Below are 27,288 nucleotides of genomic sequence, written 5' to 3' on the forward strand. Positions count from 1 at the left end.
TTGGACCTTGCATACATTATGACTGTTTTGCAGGCTGAATTAGTAACTAATGTAACATTATGTATAAGTACATGTTAAACAGACATGTCTATACTTTCTTAGTTCAGGATATGACTAATGCAGTATCAAGTCTCCCTGGAAACTACCTCAAATCAATGAAACTTTAAAGAACTAAACAGTCTGAACTGATCAAAAACATTTTAGAGTAGCCATCTAGTTTTCATTAAAATTTTTCAGTGTCAGGAAAGTTGAACAGTTACCTCTCTGAGTAATTCCCTCCCATGTAATGTTTCTCTGTTTGACGTCTACTAAAACTTGAATATTGGGTGGTTTGTCAAGCTCCTTTTGACTTATTTATGGTGACTTTCTCTTCTATACAGAACAGCATGGACCACACCAAAGTAATGAAGATGCATGGTAATAGCTGAATGGAAAATAGCTGTGACGTTTTTTAAGGTTAACTTATGCATATAGTGAATAAATTGCTCTCCATTGGGAAAAAAAAAGAAAATAGTTGTGATCAACACATACAACATCACACCATCAAAAAGGCCAACAAGAAAGTGGAAATTAAACTGATACAGAAACGGTATATCCTTCTAGAACTACATGTTATTGAGATAAACGCCCTCAAAGACGGTGTCTGTCCTCCATTGGAAGTTCCAAAATTCAGTAGTGTTTATATTTAAAGCAGATAATACAGATAAAAAAAAATCAGAGTCTGAAAAATCTAGAGGCATCCAAATTTTCTCCAGCCCAGTCAGAGACTTCTGAAAGGAAAGGAATATTTACTCCTTTTACTCCTCTTAGAGAAATCATATTATATAAAAGGTAGACAATTCAGAAGCGCCGATACCTAACATTGCATCATACTGAATATGCCATTTTCAAACTGCTTTTTGAACTCTGTACAGTCATAAGCGCGACTTTGTATGGCTAGGTGGTCTTTGAGAACACACTCTTTTTCAGTCCACTGTGGCAGGTAGCTATTGCAGAGGGCAAACCAGGGGGAAGAGGACTGATAGCTTATAACAGAGAAATCAAATTTACTTCTAAGTGGCAGGTCCTTGCTGTCTTGGCACTGGTGATTTCTGTCACACCGTCCTCTCTCAGCCCTAACCACTGTATTCCTTGGGCTATGGAGAGGTCTGCCAGGGAACCGAAGGCTTACCAACTAGCTTGGCCAATTCTGTGACCTTCTACCAGAAGAAAAGCCAAGAAGGCCACCACAGTTGCTTCCTTCCATACAAATCCCAAAGAGGCCTAGGTAACCCGAGAACAGAAGGTGTGTTGTGATACTGTACCACTAAAACTGATAAAAGACTAAGTCACCTGCAAAGTCACATGCACACATCAACTGCACATCGACCTGAAGGGCTTAAACTGTTAAGTCCAGTTTGCTACAATGTGGAGTTGACTGAAGGTCTGAATTCCAGAGTAATTAGAAATAAGGAAGCTCTTATTCTGTAGAATGCAAATATTGAAAATCAGTAATAGCTACAAACAAAAGTATGCAATGATGCCCCCAAATCTCCAAAGCACCTTGTGGTGAGGTGAAAGGCCTCTTAGACCAGGAGTTGGCAAATCTCACTGTAAGGTGTAGTCTTATCATTAATTAGCTAACTGCCAGGGCACGCAACCCCTGTGGGCCACAGTTTTCACATCTAAATTAAAAAGAAAGAAAAAAGAAGGAACTGCTTATTAATTTGACCTTAATAATTCCTCTCAGTGCTAACATTAATGCTTCTAAATATATACCCTATTACTTTGACTATTTAAGGCATAAAGGTAAAAACCATCTACTGCCAATGTATTAGCATGTAAAATAATCTAAGTAATCTTATTTTGGATTATATCTACAGTTATCAGTACAATTTATTTTTTTCTCCTTGTTCTTTTTTGGGGGTGGGGTGGGGGAAATGGTAAACTAGAGTTAGCATCCTGCAAGACAATACTGATTATACAGCGGAATGGCTGGACCACAACAACTAGGCTGTGATATGCTAATATGGCAACACACATCTAAGCAGCATTCTAAGGCAGGTACTGTCAGTGAAAGTGTGAATTATCAAGTCTACTTTGGGTTCACACATGTTAGTTAGCTCTTTGGCCCTTCACAGCACAGGCTTTTCACTGTTACGCTATCCCGGAGTGCCTCAGTGCTATACTAAAATGACTTCAAAAATATACATATAACAGAAACTATCAGTTTACAGAGAGAATTGAACAATTATTTTCACTTCTCTCCTTTAGATTTCAAGCTGGTTAGATTTTTATCTAGTTGAAGGGCCCTGGTGATACTTTCTCGTATCCAATCACATGGATGCTTTAACTGCCATAAAATTACCACACTGCTGATATTCTTTAAAAGATATCTAATTATAGCAATACAAGTTTACTGGTGGATTTATTTTTTAATGTTTATTAAGCACAACATTTGGAGCACTGTATCAATCTCTTCAACATACATTCTCTTTTTTATTTCTTGTAATAATCCTATTGGGGTAGGTATTATTTTTTAATCTCCATTACAGAGATGAGAAAGTTGAGGCTCAGAGAAGTTTAGCAAACTGCTTATGTCACACAGCTAATAAATGGCCTATTAAAACCCAGGCTTCAGTGTTCTCTTTTGAAAACTGTCCAAAATAGTTTGAAAGCTCACTGGGTTTTATAAATTTGATGGTACAATAGCCCATTATGCTGTTCAATGCCCCTTAACAGGAAGATTGATGGGGTATATTCTATTTAGAGATTTGCTCTAAGAAAAGGCTGTCACTCCTCCTGAGTGATATACTTTCCGTTATTACAAAATGAAAGCTGTGCATTTAGCTGTTTATCTATTTGCCTTTGCTTCCCAGAAGCCCAGGCTCTTATTCTCAACTGGAGCAATGACTCAGATTTTATGGGCAAACAACACAACTCTTCTTATTCTGTTCTAAAATGTATTACGTACTTTTACATAAGCCATGCTGAAGCTTCAGATAAAGCCAAAAAATAAAAACAAAACAGGCTTTAAGTAATGAAGGCAATGTGTCAGTAAAAGAGAATAATATTTAAATTATAATGATACTTTCTTTGGTCAGGTAAACTCAACCTGATGAAACAGTGAAATAAACAACAATTAACTTTGTTTTTTATTATATGCTTTAACATGTATCACCTCATTTGATACAATAACTCTATGAGATAAATAAGACAAGTATTGCTTGTATCTACATCTAGCAGTTAACAAAAATAGTGATCAGACAAAATAATGTATCCAACATCACGTGATGAAGCACTGATTTGAAGTTGGTTCTTCAGATTGAGGGCAGGAGGAGAAGGGGATGACAGAGGATGAGATGGATGGATGACATCACCAACTTAATGAACATGAGTTTGAGCAAGCTCTGGGAGACGGCGAAGGACAGGGAAGCCTGGTGTGCTGCAGTCCATGGGTTGCAAAGAGTCAGACATGACTGACTGACTGAACAACAGTAACTTCAGACTCTACTTTACCATAATTCTAATATTTAGTGGAGCAATTTTATTATTTGTAAAAAAATTAAACTCATAAATTCAAATGACAGAGTGATTTCCTATATTGCTTATAAAAACAGAGCATATTATAACTATGTTTTGGCATTCGCTTCACTAGAAAATCAAAATGGTCCAATATGACCCAGCAATTTTACTATATCCACATGTATGAAACTTCAAATTAAATATACATTGCTCAAATGTGGATGAAATCCTTATAGACAGACTATATTATGATAATGTAGGGACTGTGAACATTTGTTGTTTGCCCTAGCTGCATTCATTCTTTACTCCTTGGGGAATTCATTGCCCCTTCATCTCTCATGCTGCAGCCAATGTGGTCTGAGTGAGTTAACAACATCTCTTGCCTCCCGGGGTGAGAACGCTGACTGGCTTCAGTCAATAAGCACACTGACCCCCAAGTCAGGGAAGTACATACAATTCAAACTGATCAGGTTTGGTGGCACTTCAGCTGGATGTTTCAGGACAGTGGCTTTCTCTCTTCCTTACATTAGGTGGTGTGAGGAGGGGGCCTGCCACAGCCACTTTGCCCACTCCAAGGCAGGGAGCTTGAGGATGGCTGATACATCAAACCCTGCCAAGTGACAGAGCAGAGATTGCTACTGGTGACTCCGTGTGAGTTCTGAATCAAACCTGGCTTAATGCAAAAATCTACCTTGACAGTTCAATTAAGGAAGCTGATAAATTATACATATAAATTGTCTCTTCGTTTAAGTCAGCATGAGTTGAGTTATTCACAACATTACTTTAAATAAAATATCCAATAAGTCAATTAGGATCCTTAGGGATATGTCACATTACCAAATTAAGTACAATGTGGGTAAAACCAGCAAATCAAAATTGTAGACTTGGGTCTTCTGTTTGAGCAATATTAACAGAAGACCAGTTCGTGACTGGGCTGTGTGTGTGTGTGTGTGTGAGCATGTTACAGGTAGTGGTGAGACAGGAGGACTCAGAAAAGTGATAAAGGTTTAGGATACGTGCCAAGAGAAATGAGAAAGGGAGCTGATTGCTGATGTAGAAAAGGATAAGACTGAGGGTTCAGCTGAGACGGGAATGCATAACTTTATAATGAAGCCAATTACGCTCATAGAGAACATTTGGAAGCAATGTAACACACACACACACACACACACAAGTTGTGCAGACATGTGGGATGCAAGCATCAGTACATTTTAAAGCACCCCATTATTCTAATTTGCCATCAAATTTGTAAACCTTGGGTGTGGAAGAGGCAACACACCCTTGTACACTCCGCTCAGCCACAGAAGAAAGCAAACCCTGCTTTCAAACCATTCTCCTTAATTTTATATAAAGGTAGCATAATTGGGAACAGAAAAGATAAATCTTAAATATGAAAGACAGAAATCCAGTGGGATCACTGCTTGTCCATACAAGCTTACAAATTTCCCACGTGTGCACAGATATAGATGCTTCAGAGATACACAGCCAAGAGTATGAGACAATCAGACCTTGACAAAACATTATGTTCATCTCTTAAATTACCATTTATTAAACATCTTCTGTGTGTCAGCCATCCCTAGTCCTTCAGGGCTGCAGACCTCACAGACACAAACTCTGTCCTCAATAAGTTCAATCATCCAAGGGAGACAGAAGGACCAAGAGTCTGGGGGAGCAGGTGGAGAGGGAAGAAGACAAGGATGGCTTCCTGGAGGAAGTGACTGGATTTGAGTTTGGAAGAGGAAAGATACAACAGGGAAATGAAAGAGGAGCAGCTCCCAGAAATTGAAAACAGGGAGTATAGAGACATGGGGGGCAGAATGAGCGTGGGGTACCTGGGAGAGGCATGTAATTCTGTTGGCCCTGGGAGGGCCAGAGAATGAGGTAAAAGGAAGGAGCAACCAGCCAGAAAGGGCCTTAGCTAACTCTCTGGGGCTTTATTCTGTAAGTGACTCAGGGTTGTGGAAGTATTTCATGCAGGGGATTAACACACTCTGAATTGTATTTCATAAATGTCCCCATCAAATTGGGAACTACATACATACACTGTGTGCGTGTGTGTGCTCAGTCGTGTCTGACTTTTTGGGATCCGATGCATGTAGCCCACTAGGTTCCTCTGTCCACGGGGTTTCCCAGGCAAGAATACTGGAGTGGGTTGCCATTTCCTTCTCCAGGGGATCTTCCCGACCCAGGGGTCAAACCCGCATCTCCTGTGTCTCCTGCAGGTGAATTCTCTACCACTGAGCCGCCTGGGAAGCCCCATATATACATTGCTATATATAAAACAGATAACTAATAAGGACCTACTGTACAGTACAGGGAATTCTACTCAATACTTTGTAATGACCTATATGGGAAAAGAATCTTAAAAAAAAGTGTATGTATAACCATTTCACTTTGCTCTACAGCAGAAACTAACATAACAACTATACAGCTATACAATACAATTACACAACTATAGTTGTAAACAACTACACTACGATGACAAAATAAACAATCTACTATTAGATTAAAAAAAAACACAATCAATCAACCAGGTGAAAAAAGAGAGCAGCAGGAGAACAGACTGGGGTTTGGGAGCACAGTGAGAATGCAAACAGGGAAATCAGCCTGAGGCAGGTGAAGAAACTCAGGCGAGAACTGTCAGAGGCCCCCATGAGGGTGTCTGCAATGAAGACCATGGTCAGATCTAGATAAAGCACAGGAGGAGATCTGGGAAAATCTGGCCAGGCAAAGGTGGCGGGTAAAGGGGGAGGGAAGAGGCCAGGGACGCCATCCTGGACTGTGGCTGAGGAGCCGGGATGACCTGTTGGCACTTGTCAAGGTGGTAAACACAGAGGAGGTGGGCTGGGTGTGGAGTGGAGGGAGGGGTAAGCGCAGTCCAGGATGTGGTGAGCTTAAGGGACGATTCAAAAGGAGATGGCCTGGAGCCTGCCGCATGGATGCTCAGGTTCCTGGGAGCGTCCACGGGCACGCAAGGAATAGAACACTACTGTGGACGGGCGAGAGCTACCTTTCTCAGAGACACAAACGAGGGGCCGCCTGCAGGGGAGACCGGGGAGGTGAGGGGAAACCCTGGAAGAGATCAACAAACTAATGTGTGTGTATCACACTATGAACCTATTGCCTGAAAATCAGCAAATTATATCCTTAGATGAGGGTTTTGCAATTCTTAAGGGACATTTTAAAATACATGTGTGTTCCATCTTCAGAATTTGTCATCATACTTAATCTGAAAAAGCTTCCTCATCCCTGAATTAAAACCATGTCTTAATTAAGATGAGTATATTTGCATATTACAACTGAAGTGAAGACTGGTGGATGTTTACACCTATCAAGCCCAAAAAGAGAAGCTGAACTCGGTCGTCAGGCAGAGAGGCATCACCGACAGACCTGAAGCCTCGGCAGCTGCTGACCTTCGGTGGCGCGAACTCAGTGACAACTCAGTAGCCGTTCTCTTCTGTTGTTCTAACCTCACTACAGACTGTGACAGCATTTCAGCAGGAGAAACCAGGTTTGCCTCAATTTTTCAGAGCAAACTTTCAGGTTTTGACCTTATCTTCTTCAAGTAAGTGAAAGGTAAGCGACTCTAAAGTCAGATAAACCCATCAGCAAATGGGGCTGTGATAAAAAGGGACTTTTATAACCCGTGGGATTGACCTCCAGCTACACCGAGATGCTCATACAAGAGCAAGAGGCCCTCTTTCCTTCACTAAGGACCCGAGAGCAGGGCCAGGCTCTGCTGATTTAAGAGAGAGCTGAATTTTCAACCCAACTGTCACTCAAACACTCAACTAAATTTAAGGTAAAAACATCCACATTTAATTTTTGAGTACGGTTGAAGCCAAACAATTTTAAGGTCACTTCTAAGGTGGGAACAATTACCTAGAAACTGGCTATTTGCAGAGAATTAAGTTATTCAAGCTAACCTTGATATTGCTTGCGTGCTCAGTTGCATCTGACACTTTGTGACCCCATGGATTATAGCCCACCAGGCTGCTCTGTCCATGGGATTTTCCAGGCAAGAACACTGGAGGGGGCCATTTCCTTCTCTGGGGATCTTCCTGACCCAGGGATCGAACCGATGTCTCTTTGCATCTCCTACATTGGCAGGCAGATTCTCAACCACTGTGCCATCTGGGAAGCCCAACCTTGATATTAGCCAGAGCTTATATTTTTGTCATATCACACATGCACCTCTCTCTACACACTTAAATACACATACCCCACAAATATTTATAAGACACATACACACACTTGAAGTCTATATTTCATATCTCCTGTATTTCATAGGTGGTGCTAGTGGTAAAGAACCTGCCTGTCAATGCAGGAGATGTAAAAGATGAGGGTTCAATCCCTGGGTCAGGAAGATCCCTGGAGAAGGAAATGGCAATCTGCTCCAGTAACCTTGCTTGGAAAATTCCATGGATGGAGGAGCCTGGCAGGCTACAGTCCATGGGGTTGCAAAGAGTTGGGCACAACTGAGCTCACACACACACAGAGCAACTATTTACATAGAATTTACTGTATTTACTGTATTACTGTATAATACCTACTGTATTAGGTATTATAACTTATATGCAGAGTACAGCATGAGAAATGCCAGGCTGCATGACTCACAAGCTGGAATGAAGACTGCCAGGAGAAATATCAATAACCTCAGATATGCAAATAGTATCACTTCAATGGCAGAAAGTGAAGAGGAACTAAAGAGCCACTTGATGAAGGTGAAAAAGGAGAGTGAAAAAGCTGGCTTAAAACTCAATGTTCAAAAAACAAAGATCATGGCATCTGGTCCCATCACTTTAGGGCAAATAGATGGGGAAAAAGTGGAAACAGTGGCAGATTTCATTTTCTTGGGATCCAGAATCATTGCAGACAGTGACTACAGTCATGAGATTAAAAGAGGCTTGCTCCCTGGAAGAAAAGCTATGACAAACCTAGACAGGGTATTAAAAAGCAGAGGCATTACTTTGCCAAAAGAGGTCCATATAGTCAAAGCTATGTTTTTTCCACTAGTCATTTACAGATGTGAGAGTTGGAGTGAGAAGGCTGAGTGCTGAAGAATTGATGGTTTTGACCTCTGGTGCTGGAGAAGACTCTTGAAAGTCCCTGGGGCAGCAAGATCAAACCAGTCAATCTTAAAGGAAATCAAACCTGAATATTCATTGGAAGAACTGATGCTCCAGTACTTTGGCCACCAGATTGTGAAGAGCTGACTCACTGGAAAAGACCCCAACGCTGGGAAAGATTGAAGGCAAGAGGAAATGGGGGCAACAGAGGATGAGATGGTTGTATGGCATCACTAACTCAATGGCCTGGACTTTGAGCAAACTTCAGGAGCTGCTGAAGGACAGGGAAGCCTGGCATGCTGCAGTTCATGGGGTCACAAAGAGTTGGACATCACTTAGCAACTGAACATCAAGGTATTATAAGCAACCTAGAGATGATTTAAAGTACATGGGAGGATGTGTGTATGTTATATACAAATACTATTATCATCTTGTATCAGGGACTTGAGCATCTGTGAATTTTGGTACCCTTGGGCAAGGGGGCTGTCCTGGAACCAATCCCCCATGGAAACTGAAGGATGACTATACTGCGGTTTGACAATGCAAACTCTAAAAATGTAGGACTTACACAAACCTTGTTAGTTCTTATTAGAATCATGTATGTGCTAAATTGCTTCAGTTGTGTTTGACTCTTTCGCGACCCCATGGATTATAGCCTACCAGGCTCCTCTGTCCATGGGATTCCCCAGGCAAGAACACTGCAGTGGGTTGCCATTTCCTTCTCCAGGGGATCTTCCCAACCCAGGGATCGAACCCACATCTCTTATGTCTCCTGCATTGGCAAGCAGGTTCTTTACCACTAGTGCCACCTGGGAAGCCCTAGAATCATGTACAGATTAAATAAGACTACTTTTTTTTTTCAACCAAACAATAGTCTGACTATTGTTTGGAAAAAAAAATTATACTAACAATATTCTGAAGAATTCTTTCTATTCAAAGTTTTTAGCTTTATAAATATAGGTTTTTAAATGTTTACACTGAGCTCCATAGGGCTCTGCTATTTCTGGAACTAAAGCAGGTGTTTTTTAATAAGGTCTAGAAGTTTCAGTGAGTATGGAGGTGGCTGGGCCGTGGTGGGGGGAGGGGGTGGAGTGCGGAGAGAAGAGCCCAAAACCACAGAACCCTAAGATCCCCAAACGCTGCTACTCAGAAAAAATGAAGATTTCTACATACAATTCTGCTGAAGCTTTGGAGGAGGCAGCAGATTAATTTCTTCAATCAACACGCATTTATAGAGCACCCGCCATAGGCCAGCACTGTTTCCAATGGAGGAGAAACAGCATTGAACAAAACCAACAAAATCCCTGATTACATTCTAACAATAAATTTTGCATTAATACTAAAAATAATTACAGCAGCAGTTATTCATTGAGAATGTACTATATGCTTAGTACTAGTGGTGGAGCTGACATTCTGTTAATTATGATTTTACTGCAAGAACAATAGTGGACATTTTTTGAGCACTTATTGTGTGCCTTCTGGGTGCTATTCCAAATGCTTTTCATTTCATCTTCAGGACAACCCTACGATGCAGGTACAAGCAAATTTCACTGATTCTTAACTGCACATTTCTCCTTTACACTTTAGCATTTCTCAGTTTGAGATGCATCTTCTAATGAATGGTGTCTCACTATTATAATAGCTAGAGTTTTTTCTTTTCTTAGGGTTATATACATTTTCATTTTGCATAGGAGAAAATGGAGATAAATACAGCTTCAGGTTCTTGGCAGAGGTACACAGCTGGTACGTATTGGGTTGGCCAAAACGTTCTTTCAGGTTTTTCTGTAAGATGGTACACAAAAACCTGAATGAACTTTTTTTTTGCCAAGCCAACCTATGTGTCAGAATTTCAAGTTTTAAATGTGGAGACAGCTACATAAAATCAAAGATTCAATTATTCTATTTTTTGTGGCTATTTCTGACAACTGAGTCACTACACTCAAACAAGAAATACAAATGAAAACTACAAGAAGATGTCTTTCTCTAACAGGAAAGGATTTTAAGTCAGTTGACAAAGTATGTCAGAGCGGGTGTGGGGGAACGACCTTGTTGATGAGCATGTACGTTGCAACATCTTGTCTAGTGGGTATTTGGCAATTCCTATCGTGATTTAAAATGCATACACCTATGATCCTGTCATTCCACTTGTAGAAATTTATCCTACAGTTAATATTTATACATGCGTGAAATGACATGTGAGATCATACACTGAAGCAATGAGTATAAGATCAAAAGATCAGAAGCTATCCGAAGATCTATCAGTAAGAGTCTACTTAAATAAATACAGTACACATCTGGAGCAGCACATATACATCAGTTTTTTTTATAAGAAGGAAGAAGGCAGCTCTTCATATACAGATTGAAATTATCTTCAAGACACATTATAAAGTGAAAGGGAGAGGCATTTGAGATGGGCGGGAAGCAGGCTCAAAAGGGAGGGGATATATGTATACCGATGGCTGATTCGTGTTGAGGTTTGACAGAAGACAAAATTCTGTAAAGCAATTACCCTTCAGTTAAAAAATAAATAAATTTTATTTTTTTAATAAATAAATTAAAAAAAAGAGTATATGTGTACATAAAGACACATAGGAAGGTATGTGTTTTTATATGCAGAAAGCAACTTAAGGTATACACAAAGAACTTAAAACAGTGGTTGCCTCTGGAGGGGAACAGGGATCTCTAATAACGGGTTAGGAGGGAGACTTTCTTTGAATATGGTATTAAGTGCATGTGTTACCTACTCTATGATTAAAAACCAAGAACAAACAGTGCATCCTCCTGCAGCGGTGGTCATTACTACTGGAACATTCCAACCACACAGTGTCATGGCCAGGGCACCAAACCGGCAGCTAGAAGGCTGCATTTTCACCCTGTGTTTGCTGTGGGATAACGGGTAAGGGCTTGGTATGTTATGGTATGCAGAGCAAAAGAAGAACAAAATACACTTCATATACACAACACATTCGATTCTAGTCCATCAGTCAGGGTCTTCCCCTGGAGGGGAAAGAAAAAGATAAGATATGATCTTTGTCCTGTTGACACTCATGGTGTAAGAGGAGGAAACAGCTATGTCAGCAATAAATACATAACAGAACAAAATGACTCTAATGCAGCGTTTGTTGCCACCTCCTCCTCTTGCCCCCCTGGATTCTAAGCACTTTATCCCAAGTATTGTACCTATTGTTCCAGGTATTGTTCCCTAAAAAACAAAGCAAGCAAACCTCATGGTTGTTGAATGGAGCTGAATTCTAAGAGCATGACAACTCAAATAATAAAGACACACGCTCGTCATAGAGGCAGCATGAGAACAGTTTCCCAGGTACATCAGAAAAGATGCAAAGACGGTAAAATGAAACTGAGTCTTGAAGTAAGGGGAAGAATTCAACAGGACCAGAGAGACTTCCTTATGTGTACAAGAAGTGGAACGGGGAGGGTGGTGGGATTATAGGAGCTCTCTAGTTTAAGAAGGGGGAAGGGCCGGACACAGTGTTGATTTTTCATGTTTCTGTCTCCAAGGGAAGGGTAGCGAGTCCCAGAATACGTCACCAGGTTGAAGATCCCAAGAATTACCACCCATACAACTCCAAGCAGGAACACGTTAGAGGGTAAAAAGCAAAAACATCTAAGAAACTGTGTGGAGAGATGTAAAAGTGGGAATAGTAAGGAAATATAGTACAAACAATGGGTGAGGAAGATATTTAGCTGACGGGGAGAGAGACAAGCTGAAGAATAACCAAAGGAAGCACCAGGCCCTGGAGGTGAGGGTGTATGTGCATGTTGGTTACTCAATCATGTCTGACTCTTTGCCACCCCATGGCTGTTGCCTGGCAGGTTCCTCTGTCCAAGGGATTTTCCAAGCAAGAATGAAGTGGGTTGCCATTTCCTTCTCCAGAGGAGGCTCCCAAACCCAAGTCTCTTGTGTCTCCTGCATTGGCAGGTGCATTATTTACTATTGAGCTACCTGGGAAGCCCCTAGAGGTGAGGAGAAGGAGGCAATTGTAAAATTGATGTAGTGTTAACTACATCATAGCTTTAAATTAGAAAAATAAAGACTTGATAAGAAATAAGAAGTGAGGGATATAGACAAACAAGCAACTTTAAAATTACCCCTTCAAAAAAAAAAAAAAAAAAAGGGCCTAAGTTGAACTAGAGATCTATGTCAGATGATTATAGTTTACAGCAATTAAAAATGGAATAGTTTCCTTACTCACGTGTGTGCCATATAATGACAGAGCTACATTAAAAAGAACTTGAGTCTTCAAAACTCCTTTATTTTTATTTGACACACGTGCATTTAAAATACTTCTGGAATTCTGAAAAGCATCCAAAGCTAAAACGCTGAATAATAAAAATATTAACAATCACAAGAAGAAGCTGGTTAACTCATTTTTTTCTCAGATGCTAAAATTCTCTAGATTTCCAATTTCAAGAGAAGAGTGTTAACGTATACATTTTAAAAATGCCACCAATGCTAACCGTAATTTTTTTTTGTTTTGCTAACCGTAATTATTATGTCTTCTTAACCTTGCACAGAAACCCCAGAGAGAATGAATTACTGGCCCACGGAAATACCTTCATTTCACTACTCTTTGTCAAGAGAATTCTGGAAAATGTGGAAGTCACAATCTGTATTGAAGGCTGGTGATCATAGGAGAGTGGTACACAGAATGAGGTCTGTACCTGTTGCTAAAAATGTGCTGAGGAAGATAGAGGCCAAGCCTGGGAAGAAAACTCTGCAAACAGCATCCACCCTCACACCACCAATGAAAAGATTCTCAACCAGTTGAAAACTTGAGCAGCAGAGCTGTAGATGAAAAAAAAAATCAGGAGTAGCTTCCTCCTTTCTCTAGTGGATGCCTGCATTACTTGCTTTAAGCATCACTGGCATTAATGCTTTTTAGTGTCAAAACATCTCAATAAAAAGAACTTCAGCTGAAGAGAAGTCATTAACATATTTTACAACAAGATGTATCGCTAGAGAAACAAAGTACTTTTCAGGGGGGATCTGAAAACTCTTCCTTGAAAATAAGATATGAGCACTTTGTGATTTTAACTTCTGTGTCTTCCGAGCAATTTTCCAAACAGGTTTCCCAGGTTAAAACACAGTCACAAGATTTTAGAGAACAAAAGTTAAATGAGTAACTTGTTTTATTTTCTTCATTAAAACAGTAAATGTTTGAAAAACCATCTGACATTGGTGTCAGTCTTTGCAGGGAGGCCAGGCACATTATACAAGGATGGGGTTAAAAATAGGAAGAAACTTGCACATATCCTTCATATTATATATAGGGGAGGTTTTAAACTCATCTTTTATTTCATTCTCTCTGGGATATTCTTTTCCATCTTTCTATCTCAATTTGCCAAAATGTAAAGTGTAATAACATACAACTGGGGTTGCCAAATAAAAACAAAACATCCACTTACATGTGAATTTCAAATGAACGAATAAATGTTTAGTACAAGTAAACTCCAAATATTGCATGAGACTTACTTATACTAAAAAAACATAAAAGAACAAGAAACAAACAAACAACAACAACTTGTTGTTTATCTGAAGTTCAAGTGTAACAGGCATCCTCTGTTTTCATTTGCTAACTGGCAACCTGACATGTTGCAAGGACTGATGCCGAAGTTGAAACTCCAGTATTTTGGTCATCTGATGCAAACAGCTGACTCACTGGAAAAGTCCCTGATGCTGGGAAAGATTGAGGGCAGGAGGAGAAGAGGGCGCCAGAGGATGAGATGGCTGGACAGCATCACCAATGCAACGGACATGAACTCGGGTAAACTTCAGGAGGTGGTGGGGGACAGAGAGGCCTGGCGTGCTGCAGTCCATGGGGTCAGAAAGGGTCAGACGTGACTGGGCGACTGAACGACGATGACAACCCAACATGCAACAGGCCTAATCCGTCAAGTGGAGGGCTGGCTAAGTATGTTGTTGGGCAAGGCTGGTAAGTGATAGTGCCTGCTGGTGGTCAGACACAGAGAAAAAGTCTGGAGCAGGGTGTGGATCAGGACAGAAAGAGGCTGGTGATACATCTTAGCTGCATGCAGAAGCTGACGGTGGAAGACCAGCCTGGGGGGTGACGGGTGGAGCAGAGGGAGGCAAGCAGCTCCGGGCTGAGCGGTACACGCACACACTCTGATGCAGGTCCTCTTCCCTCCTCTGCCGATTTCCTCCTCACGCTAGTGAATTTCATAGAGGCAGTATATAACAACGACAGTAGAAAACGAGATACCCTTAGACTTGATAAATAATTTAGAATATAGTAACTGCCACTTCTATGGAGATTTTATTTTTTTACTTGAGATATGATTGAAACACATTATGTTAGTTTCAGGCGTACAACATAACGATTCACTTTTTGTATATACTGCAAAATGATCAGAGTGGGTCCAGTTAACATATGTGCCCATACATGTAAGATATTTTGCTTTTAATGAGAACTTTAAAGATTTACTCTTTTAGCGATTTTCAGATACACACTACAAAATTATTCACTCTAGTTGCCATACTGTACCTTGCATCTCCATGGATTATTTATATTACAATCAAAAGTCCTATATTTTGACTCCCTTTATTCATTTCTCCCACCTACCACCACCACCTGCCTCCAGAAATCATCAATCTGTTTTTTTTTGTTTGTTTTTTAATCTATGAGTTTATTTTGCTTTGTTTTAGATTTCACATTTAAGTGAGATCATGCAGTATTTGTCTTTCTCTGCCTGACTTATTTCACTTAGAATAATGCCCTCAAGGTCCACTAGCAAGATTTCTTTTTATGGCTAAATAATATTCCATTGTGTGTGTGTACGTATACACACACACTTGTTTTCCTTATCTATTCATCTATCCATGAACACTCAGGTTGTTTTCATGTCTTGACTATTGTAAAGAAGGCTGCAATGAACAATGCAGTGTATATCTCTTGTAGAGTTAGTGTTCTTGTTTTCTTCGAATACATAACCAAAAGTGGACCTGTTGGATGACTTGGCAGTTCTGTTTTTGATTTTCTGAGGAACCACCATACTGTTTTCCACAGTGGCTGCACCAAGTGACAATAGTGTGCAAGGATGCTTTTTCTCCACGTCCTCACCAACACTTATGTCCTGACTTTTGATAATGGCCATTCTAACAGTGTGAGTTAATATCTCACTGTGGTTTTGATTTGCATTTCCCTGATGATTAGTGATGGATGATTAGTGATAAGGGCTTCCCTTATGGCTCAGCTGGTAAAGAATCTGCCTGCAATGTAGGAGACCCCAGTTCGATTCCTGGGTTGGGAAGATCCGCTGGAGAAGGGATAGGCTACCCCTCTCCAGTATTCTTGGGCTTCCCTTGTGGCTCAGCTGGAAAAGAATCCATCTGCAATGCGGGAGACCCTGGTTAGATCCCTGGGTTGGGAAGATCCCCTGCAGAAGGGATAGGCTACCCACTCCAGTATTCTGGCTGAGAGAATTCCATGGACTATAGTCCATGGGCTCCCAAAGAGTTGAACACGACTGAGAGACTTTCACTTTGATTCCTCTGACTCTGATGATCAGTGATGCTGAGCATCTTTGCAGGTGTTTGTCGGCCATCTGTATACCTTCTTCTGTAAAATGTCTATTCAGATTCTCTGCCCATTTTTTAATTGAACTGTTTGTGAGTTACTTTGCTACTGAGTTGTATCAGTTCTTTATATATTTCAGAAGTTAATCTCTCATGAGATATAAGATTTGCAAATATCTTCTTCCATTTGGTAGGTTGCCTTTTCATTTTGTTGATGGTTTCCTTTGCTGTGCAGAAGCTTTTTAGCTTGATGTAGTCCCACTTATTTATTTTTGCTTCTGTTGCCTTTTAGACTTTCTTTTGATTACTTTTTATCAGTACTTTTACATTGAATGCTAGCAAAATATTTGATCAAGAAGTTTGTTTCTCCTTATTCCTGATATTTCCTGTGAGCAGCTGGGCAAAAACGTGTGAGGTAAGAGAACATGCTATTAAATAAAACATTCTTAAATGAGGACCTGGGGAACTTTCTGACTTCTAATTTAGAGCCCCAGCTGCCTATAAAAGAAGTCAGAAATGCCAGCGGGGGAACTGATAAACGAAACAGGTTTCCAACCTGTCTTGCTGCCATTTTCCCATCTCCATGTGACTTCAGTTGATTCCCTCCTCAACCTTTCTCTGGGCTCGAGGCTTATAGGCTGGCTTGCCCTATTTCTCTGGCTTGGATATCTCCTGCTGTCTTGGCCCTAAACACTCCAGCCTTTAGTTGCAACTTGTCCTGTACCCACCCTCACAGATGGGAGCTGAGAGGGGAGCAAGGTGAACAGGCTCTGCAAACAGAGTGCCCAACAGTGCTTAATAGTCATCTGTTAGTCTCTGATGGTAGAAGCCCTGATGTCCAGCTTACATTAAGTTTCCCTTGCCCCAGGCTGACGGTGGATTTATCAGAGTAGGGAAGAGTGAGGTGAAGGCGGTAGTTCTCGGCATGTTTGTCTGCTCTACTGTCTGCTTTATGGGGAAGCAGTCTATGGAAGCCCTGATGCTTCTCCTCTGGACTATTTCTGTCCTCTCTTCTTATTCCTTCTCCTACCTCTGTGTCTACATAGAGTTTGCTTATTTAGATTTAGATTTGCAGGTGGAGGGTAAGAAGGCCCATTTTGACCTGGAACTTGAGTTGCGCTCATTAATCCACCTTTATTAGAACCTCTTAATCTGCAGATCTGCAATGGCTTGTGGCGCAGGGATGCTAAGCGTGGACTCTGGAGCTAAACTGCCCTGTAACTTACTAGCTGCGTGACCTTGAGAAGTTTCTTAACCTATGTCTCAGTTCCATCATCTGTAAAACAAGGGATACTGCTGAGTTGGCCAGAAAATTTCTTTGGGTTTTCAGTAAGATGGTACAGAAAGCCCTGAATGAACTTTTTGGCCAATCCAATAACAGTACTGACAGAGTTGGTATGAAGATTAAATGTGTATATGCAAAGCTCTGAGACTAGTACCAGTTACATGGCGTGTGCTTTAAGTAATGTAATGATGATGATGATGATAATTCAATCAGATTCCAGTCTCCTTGCCAATCCTCAGGGAAACTGCCAGAGCAGAATTTCTGACATATATGGGTCCCTGGATATAGCATTTTAACACACCACTAAAATCTTCGTTATTTACATAAACTTCCATACAACCTATCCTTGAAGTTACAGTAATAAATCAATGTGTTTAAAAAAAAAAAGTTTAATTTTTAGAACAATGCCATGTTAGAAGGAAAAGAGAAAAATACAGTGGTACAATATCAAAGTTAGGCTCCAGGAAACATGACCTGTTATTCAACTTGAATCACAAGCTGAGAAAAGCTAAAAATAAAGAAAATGCTTTTGGATCAGGTTGGCATGGATCAGGAAGTAAAATGGTGTCTAGAGATACCTATTCTTGAAGCCAGAAATAACAGAGCTATATCTGCCTCTTTGGTAACAATCATATGGTTACCTTGAGCAGGAAGCACAAATTTTACACCAAAAGAGCTCTTTAGAATGTCCATTATTTTGAGACTGAGTTACTCATACGACTATAGTGTAGAGTTCCTGAGGCCAATGAAATAAGTTTAATCTTTACTGAAGTGCTCACTTCCCTGTGTTCCAAGGCCACAACCTGAGCATGGTTTTAGTATGCTCTATGCTTTTTAGTCTACTAAAACTAAAACTATGGTTTTAGTATGACATGTGACAAATGTAACAATAAGGGAACTTAATCAGACGTTTATCCAATTGTTCCTGCTATTTAGCAACATCCCCCAAATTACTTTTTAAACAACTTTTAGTCTTTGCCAAAGATGGGGACTAGAGTTAAGTGCACAAATGGCTTTGCCCAATCTGCTGCAGAGAACTGTTTTAAGCATGGCATAAACATGGCAAATCAATAACTTGTCTCTTCCTCTGCATGTGCCATGAAAATCTGGCTATCAAAAAGTGCTGGATCCATTAAGAACTGAAGTTGCTATTTCCAGACAGCAGATAGCTCAAAGCCCAACAGGGCCAGCAGGCAATAATCCAAACTCGCACCTCCTTCTCTAAATGTACAACCCAAGGCACTCTGACGCTGCTTCACTCCAAGAACAGGGCATGATGAAGCTTTGACAACTCTGTAGCTGCCTCCGGATTGAGTCAACTGGCTGTGACTCTTCAAACATAAAGAACTAGATAAAGTAACTTCTATCTTAAATTACTAGACAGATGTGATTAATGGAAAAATGTAAATCAGTAGATGATTTTCTGAAATGCAACTGTTCCTTTGGCTTAAGTTGTGATACGTGGATTTATGAAACTTGATGCCATAGAGATCCACTAGTCTCTTAGGGAAGAAAGGACGGTATATAACCAAAGACTTCTTTCTCCCAAGACTTCTGAAATAGATTGGGCTTCTGCCCAAATGAAGCTGCAGAAAATGTAATTTTACACTTTCTGTTACATAGTTCATTATACACTAGTAGGTACGAATTCCAAGAAGTATTTGTATTCACAACAGTTCTTAAGGTAATCTTAGGAAATGTGGATAAGGGAAATACATGTCAATTATTTTCGTATATTTAATACTGCAGGTAAAGATGCACTGTCCTGGACTTCCCTGCTAGCTCAGAGGTTGAGAATCGGCCTATCATGCAGGGCACATGGGTTCAATTGCTGGTCTGGGAAGATTCCACATGCCTCAGGGCAATTGCTACAATTACTCAGCCCGCGGGCCTAGAGCCCGTGCTCTGCAACAAGAGACGAAACCACACTGGGAAGCCCATGCACCATAAATAGAGAGAGTAGCCCCACTCACTGCAACTAGACAAAGTCTGTGCACAGTAATGAAGACCCAGTGCCGCCCACAGTAATGAAGAAATTTAAAAAAATGCATTGTACTGATTCACTACTTACAAGTATTCACTCAAGTTATGACTAGAATAAGCTTTAGGATAAAAATATAATGATTCTCAAAAGCTTTAATAAATTTAGAGTATCTAATTAAATAAATAAATAATTGGGGGGAAGACAGATTCTACCGTTCTCACCCCTTATGCTCTCATACATTTTCTGTCCCACCTGGTTAATTTCTTTACCCAATTACCAATACGTGTTCAACCACTCTTTGACTATTTCTCATTTATTAAACCACTCTCTATAGTAATACATACTTCATTTATCCAACGTGATTAACAACCAGCTCTTCCTAAGAGAGTTTTCAGGATAAAGACAATTTATTCTTAAAAGATCAATGTTTGCAAAAATAGATTATTCACATCTCTACTATTTTTTAAAGAAAACATCTGTTTCCTGAGGTAATTTAGGTCCAATTATTTTACTCTGGGACTACAAAAAATGTATTATAGGGATATTTGGATTCATGTTAAGTGGCCTTGGGCAGCTGCACATTTAGAATCCCTCTGTTAATGACTTAGAGCTTTTACAGCCAACCTTGTCCTTGCATTCATTTTGCATGCTGCCACTTCTTAATGGAGCTCTGACTTCTTGAAGCAATAACCACCCTCTTTTTAACTGCTGCTAGAGTTGACTGTGGTTTGGGAAATCAGGCATCTATGTTTGTTAGAACTTTTTTTTTTTTTTTTTTTAAAGTGGACCGTTTGTGAATGGAGAACTGAAGAACAAATGAGGCAGGGAGAGAGAGAATTAGATGATTGTGACAGTCTGGACCTAGGCTGGCTTACTTTCAGGTTCTGGGTTGTGTTTTTGACAGCTAAGATCACTACTCAAAAGACCTCCAGTTGAGTGATTTTCTGTCTATTCATATGCTAACTTCTCAAGTGTATTCAATTCACAGGCAGCTGTTTTTTGGACACACATGAGTCTGTTTACAGTTCAAGCGATACATGTCTATGTTTGTAGAAAAAAATCATTAAAACAACCTGGTCACCAAAAGACAAAGACAAGTTTACTTCACCAACACAAGTATGTTTCTACTCATGTGTGTCCACTGATTTATGTAGAAAATTATTCAAACAACAACAGTCACTAAAAGAAAATGAGAAGCCCACTTCACAAAATACAGAAACTGTAACCATGACAATCTGTTAAAAAGACTCACTTTTAATGGTCGAGTATATATTAATTCATATAGATTATCTATGTTTAGGAAGTACTGAATTTTGCGGATGTAAAAACCACTACAGACCTAAACAGAATTGTGAACCTTTTCCTTTCCAAGTATGCTCATATTTTATAGTAGCACTTTACGAAAGCAAATTATAAACATCTGTGTTTAGCTGATAAACCTAGACTTCCCCCAACACGTAATTCTGATAATATGTAACAAGAAAGAAAAGAAGGCAATAGGAAAGAGGGAGACATCTTATAAATGCATGGCAATATTTTCTTCAGGTCAGAGACAAAAAGCATATGCGAATCTGCATAGCTTTAATAACAATGTTCTCATGATAACCTATTCCACTTATCTGTGACTTATCCAAAGGAAAAATGCAACTCCAGGCTGGCTGTCCTTGGCCTGGGAGACCTTTGGTCCTATAAGCTTGTGGTTAGCTGTGATGTGGTTTCAGAAATTCCAAGCTCTGTTTATTATGTGTTTATTAAAACAACAGAGGAAAGAATATAACGTACAAAACACAATTGGATTACCTGCAGCTACTGGATTTCCTTTACCAATCCCTTTTAACTAGGAGAGAGAAATGAGACTTAGGGTTTGGTCAAGCCTTTCTGTGTATGTTTACAAGAATTCCTAAAAGCAATTTTTAAAAAAGATGAACATAGGACTAGAGATAACAATCCAAAGCGAAATTCTTTCAGGCTCCAGCAAAATTTGACTTAGAGTTAAAAAAAACAAATCGAGTATTTTCCTCAAGACTCATTCTGAGTGCTCATTTTGCCCTAAGCTCTATTTGCTTTTTGCAACAGCACTTAGAGAAAACCAACTGACCATTTACAACCTAAACAATGGCTTTCAAGTCTGATTAAGAAACGCACCTGGCTTCACTCAAATAACAAATTTGTTTAACCTGGTGACTTTCCTGTGTCTGGGGTCAGGCAGGCGCAGTCTGGGTTTGGTGGAGAAAAGGAGAGCAAACATAAGTGACTCACTGAGAACAAAATGGTGGGACTGACTCCCCTTTGTCATTACAACTCTTTTTAACAGTTTCTTGGAGGCAAGACTATCATTTAAGTGACCCACTATAATTTGGGATGAACCCCCAGAAAATTACGCCAACTTTAGAACAGGATTTGCATTTCTGAGTTTACTCAGCATTATGAACCTTCTGAAATGCTAAGTATTCCTTCTTTGGTACAAATTTACTTGACGTAAAAGGGAAAAATGAACAATTAAAAAAATCTAGCTAGAGAAGAACAGAATACCATAATACTCACTCCTAGGAGTAGACCATAGTGGGCTTTTTTTTTTTTAACTTCTGGCATCATTTTTACTATGGAAAATTTCAATCATATAAAAAAAATACACAGACTAGAAGGATGAACTCCCACAAACCAATAATTTAGTTTTGATAATCATCAACACAAGGCCAACCTTATTTTTACTGTGCCCTACCCACGTCCCCCTTTTAATTCTTTTTTAAAGCAAATCCCACACAGCCTATATTTTATTTTATATAAGCTTTCATTTACGACATATGTATATATTTAACCTGAAAGATCTTTCCAGAAAGCTCACTGAGCGTGAGATGTTTAAATCAATTTTAACCACATCTTACAAAACATTTTACACTAAAATCTATCTGCCTAGAAAACTAATTTGAATATAATTGGGTAATTAAAAAGACAAGGTAACTCAAATCACAATCTTCTATTATTTTATTTATGGAGAAAAAAAGGAACATTCTAATATTGAGAAAACAGTGCACCTCACTCAATGCCCATGATTCAAGAGACATGGTTAAAACTAAAATGGTTAAACTTGCCTGGAAGGAGTTTAGAAAAACATGAGGAGGTGAGTAAGGGGAAGGAGAAATTTTCCTAGAAAATTTCCCCCTTTTTACTGCACATATAGAATAAAACAGAATGCCATCAGGCTAAACCTTGGGTGCTTCAAAAATCACTCATCAAGCCTTCCAGCTACTTAACACTAATTTATGACTGACCTTAAAGCAAAGATCAAAGGGAACTCCATCTAGCATTTATGTTCAATTCCTCACTGCCTGATGACTAATTTGTAGAGGAATGAAGTCTTCACAGAGGAAGCCAAAATCATCTGAGGTGACTTTGATACAACGCCACAAAGGATATGAAGAGGAAGCCAAGAGAAGCTGTGAGTGGCTAAGCTCCATTAAGAGTTCTAATAAAAGAATAATGGAATTTCCCCTAACAGTGAATTCAAAAAATGTCAGAAGTGGGCAAAATTAGACAAGTCAGGCAAAACCTCTGATTTGTCACAGCCTATTGCTGCTGCTGCCGTTAAATGTTAACTTCAGCCACTGTTGCATTTATGTTAATTAAATGACACTGTCTAAAAAAAAAAAAAAAAAAAGGCAACTTTCCCATCGGAAATCTGGCCAATCTCATTCCTCTGGCTGTTGTGTTACTTATCAGTCTGCACCTTCCGCCTGCATTGTCAGACACTCCTGGCTTGCTCAAGTTCTTTCCAACAAATTGCTATTCTGCAGTGATCGATTTCACTTGAGAAATTTAACTTGAAATGATAAATGTTTAGTCTTGTACATCGCTGTGGTCACATGGAATACAAACATCTCTCTTAGATTTTTGATGCTTAAGTTAACTGGTCACTATAGAAAAACCAGGAGCTATTAAAATTCTTTCAACTTCTATGAACAACTGGCACATTTTTCCTCCTGAATCCAGACATCTCTGTATTCTCAAATGAAGAAAGTAGTTTTCACACTCCTTATTTTGGCTAGTTAAAAAAATCCCTACCACATGTCTCTTTGTAAATTCATAGATAAAGATTTAAGTTTATATTAGCATTTCAACCATGCAAATGTTTTGTTTGCTTCTGAAATCACGTCAAATTAACAGATTTATCAGAACCTTACAAGATATAGAAGATTTGAACAAGTCTCAGGATATTTTCATATATTTCCCCATGAAGATGTGGTATTGCGCATTTTCTTTAAAATGTCAGTGGGCTTTTTTTTTTTTTTAAGGATTTATGTTTTACAAATATATAGTGAAATATTTGTCAGTGAGAAGAGGCTTAAGAATTCTTCAAAGACAGGGCGTGGAGAGTGTGGGGTATAAATGCAACAAGACTGGCTGTGGATCTATGAAGTTACTGGATGGATGGAGGGCCAAGGTCATTAACTATGTGGTCTTCAGTACAGCAAAGCTCTCGGGAGTGAATATTTCAGTTGTAATCCTAGGCACCGCTTTCTGTTAGAGGTTTTTTTTTTTTTTAAGAAATATAACTTTCTGTCAGGACCAGTGGTGAACCGAGAGTTGGCAGATAATATTTCAACTATCTTCATCAATTCAAAAGCCAAGTTCATTTACTACACTGTTTGGAAAGGAAAAAACCCACTAATCGAAAAACACGCCCAAATCTGTCTTTTCACAGTCTTTGAGGATTCAGTGACAATATGTAACCAGATTTTAATGTGAATACAGAAGAATATTTTAGTTCAGAAATACAAATTTTCTCTCTTCTTTATAAGAGATACAGAGTTAAAAATTAAAACGAAATATAAATGTAACTGGTAGAAATGTACTTCAAAATCACTGTGTACTGGTGAACGTTGTGCTCTATGTTCAGAAGGACTTATATTACCCAATTACACTAATAACATGCTTCTCTTACCTTGTGATCATATGGGCTGTATGAATGAAATATCCGAGAAAGCTCCTTTGTTCTTTGCTTTTTCTGTGGGAGAAAACACAAACCTTTGAGTTGACAGGTGGCAAAAATACACACACGTGTATATATCTAAATGTAGATCTCTAGCTCTATCTACTTTATGACATTATTTTGAGATTTTTCCTTTGCGCAGGCCGAGGACCTACACAGTTAATTTGGGATGAATGGATACAAGCAGAAACCAAGGCCACTTGATGGTCATGTGGATCACTGTCACAGACCAGCCAGGCAATCTCTTTCTGGAAAGTTTCATAATTACAACTCTACTTATTACAAATGCATAATTCAGACACTAAAATGAAAGAAACAAAACTATGAGAAGAAAGAAAATACATTTAGAACACTTTCAATTTCACAGCAACACCAACTTCTGTTACTCTGAGTTGGGCACGAGCGAGTCTTCCCTGGAGGCTCAGTGGCAAAAGAATCCGCCTGCAATGCGGAAGCTGAAGGAGACAAAGGTTGGAGCCCTGGATTGAGAAGATCCCCTGGAGAAGGGAATAGCAACCCACTCCAGTATTCTTGCCTGGAGAATACCACGGACAGAGAAGCCTGGTGGGCTAGAGTCCACAGGGTCACAAAGAGTCGGACACAACTCAAGTGACTTAGCATGCGTGCATGCATACATATATATGACTGCTATAGATATAATGGTGTCTCACACACAGTGGGCCCTCAATAAATATTTGCTGAACTAATGAATAAACGAATATACCTGAGATAAACAGGCACATACCAACTGTATCAGTAATGACAACATGTGACTCTCATACACAGTTACGAGAAGAAAAGCCCCCTTCCCTTCTCATGATGTTTTCTTCATTACAAGAAGCATCTACATACTCCTTACTCCCAGCATCTGTGATAATGAAGGGTGCTGTTCTCTTAGGAGAGGTGACTGTAACAATTAGCTTGTTTACTTTTGTTTTACTGATTGTTTTGTTTACTAATTGTTTAATCAGCGTGTTATTCCACTGTGATCTGTCCACCTTCCCATAACCACTGTGAGAAATTTTGTGGATGGTTCCAGACCTTCTGTGCATGTATCTTCACACACAACTGATAACTTTTACTTTCAAAGAAAAAGGATCATTCTGTACACATTCTTCTGAAATTTACTTTTTTCCCACTTCACTATTTATCCTTGCCAAACTTAAGTGCCTGTATATCCAGCACTGTGATCCCTTAAGAGTTCTAAAATCCAAAAACTCCTGAAATCTGAACTTTCTTCCTGCAATGCATTTCAATTTATAAATATAATGATAATCTTTGCACAAACATCTAGGCCAGCTTGAGAGTGTGTGTTTTTTAAAAGGATAAATTATGGAAGTCCAGTTGCAGGATCAAGGAGTAGGCATGTTTATTACCTTGATAGGAACAGCCAGGCAGACCCCTCCTCCAGAGAGTAGACCAACTTTCCTCTCACCAAGAGTGAATGAGAAAAGGGATTATGGCTTAGGTTGGAAATTCCTAATTTCTCTTTGCCATTTAAAGGTTAGAACATTGATAAATTTAGAGAAAAGACATTTTAAAAAACAGGTATTAAACACCATCCCAGCTGCGGATTATAGAATGCATTCATTTCTTGTATTTAGATTTTGTGTATCACAGAGTTAGCCCATTTCAGTTCAGTTCAGTTCAGTTGCTCAGTCGTGTCCGACTCTGTGACCCCATGGACTACAGCATGCCAGGCTTCCTTGTCCAGCACCAACTCCCAGAGCTTGCTCAAACTCATGTCCATTGAGTTGGTGATGCCATCCAACCATCTCATCTACTGCATTTTAAAATTCTGTCATGAGAGCGGCCAGTCTGTCCTTAAGACTACCCCTCATCTGGCTTCTGGGTCTACTCTGATGTTGTTGATCCTTGCCTGGTAGCCATATTTCGTGGGGAAGGATTTCCTTCCTTTAAACTCCAGTCTCCTCCTGAGCACATACATTGCACCTCCCCAGGGTGAAATCCACGTAGATCTCCAGCATAGGTCCTGTGTGACCTTTGGCATCTACCTGGTTGAAGAGTCAGAGCTAGTATCAATGAGGCCCTTGTGTTAGAGTCATTTGTACACACTCACGGGTTTCGTACAGGTTAGTTCTTTACTTCGGAACTGTCTTTGGAGCCCAATTCAAGTAAGCAGTCCTTCAAATCACTTGGCCTGTTTCCACATTCTGACACTCACTAGCAGACATCCCTTCCTGCAGCTCAGCCAAAATTCCCACTTCCCCTGCCCACCTCTGAGCCGTGTTGCTGACCACCCGGCTGCCCAGTAGCCTAACTCCATTTCTCTGGAGAGCAGAGATGTATGTTTAACTGTATGGAAACAGTTTCATGGCTCTCCAAGCCCTCGCATCTGTTCTGAACAGGTCACCTGCCCGCCAGAGTTTTCATTAGCTTCTAATTTTCTCTTTCCTTTCCATACACCCACTTAGCTGGTTTAACAGTTTTTGGCTTATACTTCAATCAGAAGAGAAATGACGGATATTAACACTTCCTTTGGTAGGAGACAATATAAAACACTGGGGAATTTTCTTTTTTTTAGAAAGGAAATTATGCTAGAGAAGATAAAATAGGCGGCATATCAGTATTCAGCTTAGGAGGTGTCCCCAGGACTGATCAGTCCAAAAATGGTAAAGCTACCAGTTTGAGTCAGCAAGTGGATAAGAGATAGGCAGAGGTAGTTTGGTGTGGCCTTTTTATGTGGGTTTGGATTTTATATCTTTATTTTGATGCTAAAACCTAAATATACCTTCTATTATTTGGGGAAGAAAGTAGGGTATAAATAAATAGCAAATAACACTATTCAGATTAAACCCCAAAAGAAGACAGTGAAGAAAGAATGCCCTTTTGTCTGACAACAAATTTACTATATACAACTACAGTGAAGTCTTGGCTGTG

At 39.7% G+C, this 27,288-nt stretch overlaps 1 protein-coding gene across 5 annotated transcripts in view; it reads right to left on the minus strand.

Moving 5' to 3' along the window:
- Nucleotides 1-27,288, minus strand: part of CDKAL1 (CDK5 regulatory subunit associated protein 1 like 1) — a 579,065-nt gene that overhangs the window by 85,273 nt on the left and 466,504 nt on the right. For all 5 annotated transcript variants that reach the window (XM_061147519.1, XM_061147518.1, XM_061147516.1 and 2 more), the window contains one exon: nucleotides 24,340-24,402. In XM_061147519.1, coding sequence (XP_061003502.1) covers nucleotides 24,340-24,402 — 63 coding nt within the window. The remainder of the gene's footprint in view (nucleotides 1-24,339; nucleotides 24,403-27,288) is intronic.

This window comes from Dama dama, chromosome 7, assembly GCF_033118175.1.
Source record: "Dama dama isolate Ldn47 chromosome 7, ASM3311817v1, whole genome shotgun sequence".
Taxonomy (NCBI): Eukaryota; Metazoa; Chordata; class Mammalia; order Artiodactyla; family Cervidae; genus Dama; species Dama dama.